Below are 10594 nucleotides of genomic sequence, written 5' to 3'. Positions count from 1 at the left end.
ATTTCTGCCTATTCGTAGACTCAATCGTTAGAAATACCATTTTTCAAGCAATCCTTTTCAACGGAACATTCAGTATATCCCTCAAATATATATCCTGCTAGTTATATCCTGCTAATTTTTTCCCCTAACTTCCACTATCTACTGTTCTTTATTCCTCCCTTGTTTACCTAGTTTTCCTATCTTCCCTCCTTAGTAAAAATAAGTAAATGATAATAATAAATAATAATTTAGCAATGGCTCTTCTTGTCCACTGTTTCCAGATCGAATAGGAATTTGGAATGGTATAGCAAAACAAAGGCGCCATAAAGCAAAGTAAACACCTGCGAGACTCTCCCTTCGTTTAAAAATGTGAATAATTTGCCTATGCTGAAATGAGATAGTTCCGGGGGAATATGTACCTTTGATCCAATGTATACACGGGTGCGTTTAATTCTGTTGTCTGCATGCAGATAGAGAACAAAGAAATGCCTAATCTATTTAATTTTATTGGCTACAGAAATTTCAAAACAAAATGCGAAGCAAAAGCCAGAAAATACACTCTTAACTTCTTCATCATTTCTACATTTCGCCCCTTATCCATTTAGTTTCCCCATCTTCACTCCTAAAGCAAACCTTAGATTGAGCGAAGCTAAGCGAACGATCACTAGACTGTCCCGTTGTCAGGGATGAAAGTAAATTTGAATAATTTACATGTTGTGAAATATCTTTAAAAAATAAATTGATAATTCATTTTCAAAATGGACTTTTTGCCTTTCAAGCCCCATGTCTTTATAAATCTTTTGAACACAACTTTACAGAAACCATCAGATTTTTAGTAACTTGTGACCGACAGAAATACTCAACGAAATAGTATCCCTTCTCTAGTTCTGCATATCGTAGTATTTAATTTTTTTTTAATTGTAAGTGAGAAACGGACAAGTTTAATTGCATGCGCGCATGCCTGAAATCTACCGAGTTATACCGTCTTATCCTAATAGTTCTCTTTATGTCCTTGTATACGTAATGTCAACATAGAGTATCCTGGTCATTTAAAAGGGGAGGGAATCAAATAGAAATAAAAACAAGACAATAAAACTTGAAGCTTTTATTGTAAAAAATTGTGCTCACTAATCCAACTCTACCAATCTCACCCTTGACCGCGCGTGTGCCTCGATTTAGCATAAGGGCATAAGGAATATCATCTTTTTTTCTTGTAGTATGCCAAATATTTACGACAGAATTTCAAGCAAATCACGTTTGTCATGGTCAGGGAGCGCTTCAGTCATATGCTTATGGCAGATCTTTTCGTCGAAGTGAAGCCTAGTCAACAACAACTACCACAACAACAACATTTAGGAAAATTTCACTTGCAGTAGACAAAATCATACACCGAATGTAAATATGGCGTCCAATTTGAATTTCCATTGTTCTGGACTGACTAGTCTCGTCTTTACGTGGAAATAAAAAAGTATTATCACATGTGTGAGAGTCTAGTCACTCCAGAACAATGGTAACTCAAATTGGACGCCATATTTGCATTCGGTGTATAGAAGGCCGATTAAGCTTAACGGAGCGCGGTGCTTCTTTAACAGACATTAGTTTCTCAGTCACCCGCACAATCATTCTCGCCTAGTTTGATCTGTTCGGTGTTGCTCCATTCAAGTAAAAACGAAAATTGTATTGCGTCGAAACTTTTCACCGATTTCGTCAGAATTGATCATTCACGTAAAGGTATCAATTAACAAACATATGAAATTCATATATATAAACTGCGGTTATGAAACGTATATGTGCACGATCCTTCGCAGTAAAGCACTATTTAAGCAATAGTAAAGGTATCAATCTTTCAAAAATCGTATCATCCTTTATGTTTTCCCAAAATATTGTTTTAACGTCACCATAACGGTATTTTTTTTTTTAACCATAATCAATGAAGGGAGTTTCGCCGGCGCTAGGAGAAATCGCAGGAAAAATTCAGCCAGAACATAAGAAAACTATTTTGCTGCTGAAAGACTCAAAGTAAATTGAAAAAAAATGAAGGTAAAAATTCAAACGTGGCTGTTTCTAGAGTGAATCACCACCTGTCACAATCCTATCAAAATAGATTGTAATTACACGTTACGGAATTTGCTGAGAAAAAACGAACCCAAATCAAAAAAGATAGTAATAATCACAATCATCATGAAGTTAGCAGTTATATGTAATCACAGGCAAGGAGCTGAAGCATTCGATAAGATATTTCAGAGATATGGCTCAATAGGTCTGATAAAGCTATCAAATGTGGGAAAGGGACTTTATAGCCATCGTGCGTGTATTGTAGCCTATTGACATACTACAAATTCTGCTACGAATTTGTTTCATTCTTCTGGATTCGAAGTCTTACCGATAGGTGTGTTTACCTTCTTATTTAATTTAAACCAGCTTACGAGTAGCCGTACACCAACCCCACCCCCTTCCCCTCCTCCACAGAAAATAAAAAGAAAGAAAGAAAGACGGAAGGGAAAACGTCCATGAAAACCTAAGACGAATCTTATTATGTGACGTCACTCAAATTGATAGAAAATTATGTAAAGTAACCTGAAATTTTTTGCTAAGTGGCACGTACTAGCGTAAAAAATGTTTCAAGCCAAGGGACCCTGAATCGCGAATAGTCCAAAGAGGAGTTGCAAAATAACAGGTTTAACTTCGAGTTGAAAGTGTTTTTCTTTTTACTTATCTACGCTTATCAGTGGAGGTTGACACGTTGCAGAAAAATCGGTGAAGCTAGCTAGCAGTCGCCGGTACCGGTGACATCAAGAAAAGATATAAGCGAAGCTCGTACGATTCACTGACTGTATGGTCTCACGCGTATACCCTTTGAGCCAACGGTGGTATCTTAACTCGAAGTCGTTTACCGTCGTTTCCTTTAATTTTGGCTCATTTTCCCAAACCGAAATTATCATTCACGCTCGATAGAATATCATATTAACTGATCCTGACATCTTACTCTACATCTAAAGAAGAAAACGTTCCCTATCTTCGAAAAAACTCCTTCAAAACATCAGGAACATCGACGGAGGTCTTCAGCTGCTTGAAAATATCATTGACTAGCACTAGTGCTGATCGCCTTGCAAGTTTTGAGAACATCCCTTCCTCCCTTCCCACTCCCTCACCCGAACTGGTTCCTAAATCCTCTTGAATAACCTCTGACAGGCAGTGCCAAGGATTTTAAATCAAATGAACGCTAGAAAATAAACTAATAATATATTAAATTTTTATAGGGGTGGATGGAGAGTTGGTGTGCGATATTCGACATGACTTGTGCAGTAGACCAGACTAAGTACTTCAAGAGATCCAAGTTTCGACCTATTAAATCCTACCTTCGAATTCAGAGAGCATCTTATACCCATCTTCAGTTTTAGCATCTGTAAATTGTGTGCTTAGTGAAGGGGTCATCGTTGAGACAGGTCCTGAAATTAAGAGTTTGAGTCAGGCTCCTTTAAAATCAAAGTACACAAAGACCTTTTAATCATGCATTGTGATTTGTACTTTAGTAAGCAATGATTGGCATGATTATTAACTTACTGACTTCCTTTTCACACATATATCCTGGATCGCTATTGTAAAATTTCGCTCTACATCTTATGTTATTATACTTCCCATCGCTTAGCAGCACCACTTATTTTCCTGTTTTAGGATTGTGTGGTCCATATGGACTCCAAAGTTTACCAAGTGACGTCTCGTTGACGCAGGGTATGCTTTTGCTTAACCAGCACCACGATCCCTCAACATCTTCCAGGCCAATAAACCAAGGCCACTTTCTTTGAGCGAGTTTCTTGGTCAAGTTTATTCTTCCTCGGTTTCCATAGAAATCTTCTATTCTGTTCGCTGCATTTTTTTCATGGCTTCCCTCCAGTCTGTCTCTTCTTCGTGGAAATATATCTGCAGTAGTTTATAACTCATGGCAGCCAACCGATTTTCATAGAAAAAAGACAAAGAAAAGTTTAATTAGAATTATGCATCATCTAGGAACAAACCATCAGACACAAGAAAACTTTTTAACCCACCATGATACAAAAAATGGATTACGTAGACTAAACTGCGAATTTCCAGAACAAGGTCACTTCGCAAAAGTGGTGGCATTCGTTCTCCTGTCCCCTTTACGCCCAATGTTTGATGAGATAAGAGTGAATTTTAACTCTTATAATAACGAGTATAGATTCGAAGTGATTTATCGGCAACCGCTCTCCTTAGCATTTCCGATGACATATTTGTTACCTTGCGTTACGTCACCATTCTTGGACATGCACTTTAGTTTGTTATTGGTAAACGCACGGTGCGTTTTCACAGCGCTGAAAAGCGTGAGTTGTTATATATTTTGCATTTTTCTTCCCCTTTCTTTAGCTATTTAGCCAATGTGAATTTTTTGCGGTTTTGACAGTTAACTAAACTTGTCTAAGCTACACGGTCTCCGCTTTTACAAGCGATTCGCACCCGCGCGGGTACAGGAGGATTATTTATAATTCATTTAAAGCTAAAAACTATTCCCAAATGAAATTATATATTTTTTGGCTCTTTCACCTATTCGTTAATTCTTATCAAATGAATACAAACATACAATAACTTCAATGAAACACATCAAGTACTTAGAGAAAATCCCCGCTTGAAAAATACATATCTAGTGTGGGTGCAGTTTCGATTATCTTCATTATTTTTTTTTTTTTTTACAACGAAAAAGATTTATGTTGTCAGTCATATTCGAATTTGGAAATTCAAAGTATGATTACGTACTCTAGAAACAATGTGCTTATTATTGGTGAGTTTCTGTTCAGTAATATTAATAACACTAATAGCGAAAAGAAATATAGTGCAAATAGCAGCCCTTGTGATACTTCGTAGACTCAAACTTAGCGCTGGTGTTGTCGACACTTTTCGTAATTGTTGAAATCCAAATGTCATCAGGCGTTTAAGGAACAGAGCTTATAGAGACTTTTTTTTGCGAATTGGCAAAACTCCCCAGAGTTATTTCTATGAACCAAGCGCTTCATTTTGCTTCTACAATAGCAGTACAAAACAAACCGCTGGTTTTGCTGCTATAGACAACATCATCGCCATCACCAAAACAAATTTTCTCTTAGCATTAGTCCATCACTACAACTGCAACGTATGTAACCACAATTTAATGAAATATTTCGCGAGCGGAAAACCCTCTTAATCTGGGAAGAGCAGGACTAGAATCGGTAACTAAGTTGAATCAGAATAGGTTTGGCAATAATGTTACAATAATTCAAGAGTGTGAAACACTATGGTAAATCATATCATCGAGTTCTTCAAAAATTTTATTTGGCAGTTTTGATAATTATAAGGAAACGAAATGTAAACGCCTGATGAAGTCAAAAACATAACCGAGTTACCCAGCCTCGTTACAAATGAAATCCTTGTGGAACTCAATTGATTGAAGTTCGTAGCCAGTTTCCCCGACGAATACAACGTAACTTGTACACGCGTGATTATTCAGACGAAGTGCTTTATACAGGAAAATCAATTAAGGAAAATTCAATGAATGATTTCAAGTGATTTTAAATCTTAATTTGTTCATGCTCACACTCACAGACACACAAACGACACAAACAAGTTGCGATAACAACGAGTTACTAAGCAAGGAAGATACTACTTAAACAATCAGCCGATTGCCTCCGAAAAGCGAAACTTTAATAACTAGTAAGATTTTTTCCGGGCACTATAACGTGCAAGTATTTGATCTTTAACCTGCAATAAAGAAAATAAAATAGTGTTGTAGCTTTAATTTTACACGTGTAATTACAAGTCAGATACGTGTAGCCTGGACTTGAGACGATGTTTGTCAAATTCGTTTTCGTCTGCATGTGTAAATACCACGGTACAACTTGAGTAAAAGTATAAAAGTTTTATTAAGGAGTTGGTGAACAAACGTGCGCTCCGTTTTGTTTTTAGAGATAAGTCCTCCCCTTATGAGGAACTTTGTAAGCGTATCGGTCTCTCAAGTCTTCGTGAACAGCGATTAGCGAAAATTTTGTCCACTGTCTTTAAGATATTAACTAGTGATGCAGGACCAAAAAGCTTACGTGATCTTATAACAGTTAGGTGCTCCACTTATAATCTTAGGGGCACCACAATACTGGACCTCCCGAAAGTAAAATCAACAACCTTCGGGTTAAGATCATGGAGATATGCTGCATCGAAACTATGGAACGCTTTACCGGACGAGTCTCGAAAGATACAGACATTTACTAGTTTTAAAAATTACTTAAAAACATTAGATCTCACGGGACTCTAGCGCGGTGAGGATCTATTTTTAATTATATTTCAACTCGTTGACTACATTATTAAATTCTTATATTTTAATATTAGCCTGTTTTTAATGATTACATTTTACATTTTATATATTCTAGTTCTTAATTCTTAATTTATTTAAATTTATATACCTTCACAAGGCTTTATAATTTCCTTTTTTCTTTTTATTTCGTGGCGTACCTGTAAACTAGCTTTTAGCTAAGCGTTCTGACCACGTTAAATAAATTGATTGATTGATTGATTGATTGTAATCCCTGGTCTGCTAAAATTCCCGGTGTTATAAAGATATTGTCGCTGATTTTACCAACAGAAGTTGCGGATGAAAGTCGGTTTTCATTTGTTTTCTGTTGTTGTTAGTTTTCTTTTAGGAAAATGAGTCACGTAGTTCATAAATGTAAATTTAGGAAGTCTTGCCATATCGAAAAAAAAAAAAAAAAAAAAAAGAAATGAACGAAAAAATAGGGGGAAGACTTTGAGATTTCTGTCAGCTGTCTTCCTTAAACACAATAAAAAAATTCGATCTCAGCCTTTTAATGAACAATGTCGGCGACTTTATGTGCGCTAAGCTATAATCTACAGGATGTTTTAATGACCGATATTTGCATTATATTTCTGTTTATGTTTGGTATTACTAATGCTGCTGATTATAAAGAACAAGTCACAAATGGTGAGCACATTTGTCTTTAAGTATCTATTGATACTTTTGCATTTTGCTCAAGCCTTATAAATTTTGCACAAGCTTTATAGATTTTGCACAAGCTTTATAAACCAATATATTGCAAACATCTCGTTTTCCTTGTTATTTTAAGTCGAGTTAGGAGAGGATACATTTTTCGTTCTTTCTTCTTATTCTACTCTATAAGGCAATGTATCTAAGTAATGGCAGCGATTTCGTACAAACCAAAAAACTGAAACAGAATTTAATTACTGATGACTAAGAGAGAAAATCAACACATGCCATTCGAAGTTATAGTTTAGGTCTTACGGCAACGGGATAAGAGATGTTCAAACGAAACCAATATTTTCATAATTCCGACGCATAGCGCTATCTTGGCTTAAGGTAGACATCTTATGATAAGTCTTGAACTCGACTTCCATATTCTTCATTTGGCCATCCGCGCTTGTTGACTTCCTTAAAGCTGTGTAAACAGGTGCCCTATTCTCCTGTTCAAAGACAAACAGACGAACAGAAAAAGTTAACTTAGTGCGACACATCATCAGTAAAAAATGTGGAACTCTACGGTCATTCTGTTCATGACCATTGCACTAAACGTCTCCGCATGAACAGTATCAATTAGACGACTATAGACTGTCAGTATCAATTACACGACTATAGACTGTATCGACAAGTGCTCAAATTTCTTTATCAGTAGTGTATCGTAGTGATAAATTAAAGCCTTCGCCTCGGAGAGTTCATAGTATCCGTATGTTCTTGTTATTTAGGTTCGCAGAGTCAACACTACCACCAGTGCTGCTGTAATTTACCTGAAAGAAATCTACTTTTTAAATCGCTGTGTCATTGTTTAGGAGAGGGAAGATCGATAAATTTGGCTAAAATGCACTTATTGTATTTCTTACCTGCATTCGACTTGTGTCTAGCATGGCATATTCGCTGTGTTCCTGAGCTGCTTGCAGCCCCTTGTTCCCTCCCTCTTTTCCATTGACGCTATTTTTCAGCGTCGGACGAAGACTTTTCCTGATAATTTTTGGTTTCACCGTATCATAATAGACATCATTTACACCTGAGAGGAGACACAGCATATCAGTTAAAAAGCGTATTTTAACATCGCTAAATCAAAAAAGTCTTCTATTTTAATACTCCTTTACGTAATAACGACTGCGCACCATCACGTTTGTGAAAATTTTTACGTTGCCTTGGCTATGAGAGGAGCTTAAGGCTTTGGATTCGCTACTCTTTTTGTGTATTCTACCGCATACATTAATTATGTTAATTACCTTGGAGCCCACAGTTTGGAAAGAAAGCCAACTAAAACACTGTGATGGCGTCGTTAAAGTCATAAGCCACTATACTTAACATTTTTACGAAGAGTCTGCACACTTACCTTTACGTTCTGAGTACCTTGACCGCACAAATCCAAAAAGAAAAACTGCCGTCATCATCACAATGATTGCTCCTTGGACAACCACTACTACTAGCCATATAAGAGAACATTCGGCAGACTGGTCGCACATCTTTGGAGAAGGGTGAAGGGAGGTCACAGGAGGTTCTGCGGAATTTGAACAGATTTTATTTCGTGAGACGTTCAGTCTAGTCGATTTTAACACCAGTCCATCCTTTTTCAAAGGGAAACTTCAAGTCTTTTTTACCTTATTGTCAAGCAGTATGGACTAGAAAAACTGGGAGTTTGAGGAAAAACCCTTCTTCGATAACTTAAAGATACTGATTTCTGGATGTACAATTTATATCTTCCTATGAGTGAAGCAAGAATGGCAGAACCTATTTTGGAGGTTTAAACTCCCTGTCAATTGTACCCCATTAATTTTTTTTATTATTCTTAAAACTACTTTCTTCATCTTCACCAAAAAGTACACCTAATTGTTTGTCTTGCTAGGAATAATCACTCAGTGCATCACAACGTACTTAGCGCACTTCTCGCTGTTTCTCCGAAAACTCCGTTTAAAGTTTTTTGCCGTGATCGAGTGCTCTTGCTCATGCAAAGTAAGTAACATACATTGCCTTGCCGTATCGGAAACCTGTGACAGATTTGACTAAACATTGTTAATCCCTAACTTTGGCAGTACTAGCAATACCTCAAGCAAGAGAGCCACGAAAAAAAGCTCAAACGAACCAAGGTAAAGTGCAAACACCTCTTTAAGTAGTACTGTGCGACCAGAAGAATGAGACCTCTGTATTGGGAAGTATCATGCACCAAAGACTAGCCATTATTTTTCATAATCAAAGTTTTTGTGAGGCTTGTGCAAAGCCAATTGCAGATGCTACTTTAATAGCCTCTCTTTGTTTGTTTGTTTGTTCTTGTTTAATTCCCACGCCTGTTCTCTTTTCTCCTCTCATTCCCAAGCTACGCTTTTTACCAAAAGCTCATCTCGCGTTCGAAGATTAAAGTTTAGGAGAATTCCGAGATTTATTGATTATATCAACACTGCGAAGATTCGAAGCGCAAAATTACAACAACCCAGCAACTCTTAGACCTTTTTGGTAATCAGCCTCCAATTTTAAAATGTTGTACCAAAAACTAGACCAAAACCATGAACTTATGTGATACCTTCGGCCCTCTAGTCTCTCTAGTCTAGCCTTTTAAGTTCCTCGTGTTCAGTGATCTTTGCCAGAAGGGCCGGAAATCCTTCAGAGACCACAAAAGATTTACGCCACTGCGAATAAGTAGTTCCAATTATCTGGTACTAACTAATGCCATGATAAATTGTTGTCATACAAAATCGGAATACCAAAAGTGCAAAGAAACAAAGGTGGTTTGATTGATGAAACTAATCCACACTCAGTCACTAAATTGTAACGTTTCTTTTAAAGAGGCCAATGAAATTTTCCGTTTTCACCTCTTTCAAATGCACTAGCAAAGAGTAATGCCGTTTTACTATATCATAATAAATGCCAGAAACTCATGCAAATCTCACTTGTGTGGAGGCTATATGGAAATGAGCTCGAAAAAACAGTTTACCCAAAACGCACCACGGTCGAAGGCCGCATACCACATGTGTTCGACACACGGTGTATGTCTGTGTTAAGTGGTGAGGGGTTGATAAGTCAAGCCGTGGATAATTATGACGCCAACAGTTGCTTGTTATGGCCGTCACGTTCCCTGATTTTTTCTCTGGCGAGAAATAATCAATATTACAGTGTAAGGGTTTACCTGAATGTTGCTCTGAATGAGTTGTTGCCGTAGTTGTTGACTCGAGCAGTTTTCGATGCTTGGGATCCATCAGTCAGTCCTAAAGGGGAACAATAAATCAACTTCAGCAAGTGATTCACTAGCAGCATTCTCCAAGAAAATTAAACGCTCTTCTTACATATAAAATTATACAAATACTGTAAAATCAGTATGGTGATGATGATGAAGATGATGGTAAATTACAACAGAACAGAAAAAGGTACGAAATATATTGGGATTTAAAAATTGTTTGTAGTTTTCTTTTTCAATTTTTGATGGTTTATTTTCCCTTTTCCAATACATAGTTTTATAGGACAAGTCGGGGCGGAAGCTATGCCACTTTACTTGATTTACTGTTACATTCAGCACTGATTCACATGATCATATTTGTCGAGTCAACTTTACCACCGTTAAAACACTGACGATTACCTGTTTTG

The 10594-nt window shown here is 36.9% G+C and overlaps 1 protein-coding gene across 1 annotated transcript; it reads right to left on the bottom strand.

Annotated features, from left to right (window-relative positions):
• Window positions 1-6240: 6240 nt before the first annotated feature.
• Window positions 6241-8516, bottom strand: LOC148723081 (uncharacterized). Its single transcript, XM_088734034.1, has 3 exons — window positions 8355-8516; window positions 7870-8033; window positions 6241-7455 (listed from the first exon to the last, which is right to left on the bottom strand). The coding sequence occupies exons 1-3, from the start codon at window positions 8482-8484 to the stop codon at window positions 7297-7299; spliced, it is 453 nt and encodes a 150-aa protein (XP_088590160.1). The 5' UTR covers window positions 8485-8516; the 3' UTR covers window positions 6241-7296.
• Between the last annotated feature and the right edge of the window lie 2078 nt (window positions 8517-10594).

This window comes from Stylophora pistillata, chromosome 9 (genome assembly GCF_964205215.1).
Source record: "Stylophora pistillata chromosome 9, jaStyPist1.2, whole genome shotgun sequence".
Taxonomy (NCBI): Eukaryota; Metazoa; Cnidaria; class Anthozoa; order Scleractinia; family Pocilloporidae; genus Stylophora; species Stylophora pistillata.
This window is presented reverse-complemented; position numbering and strand designations above follow the sequence as displayed.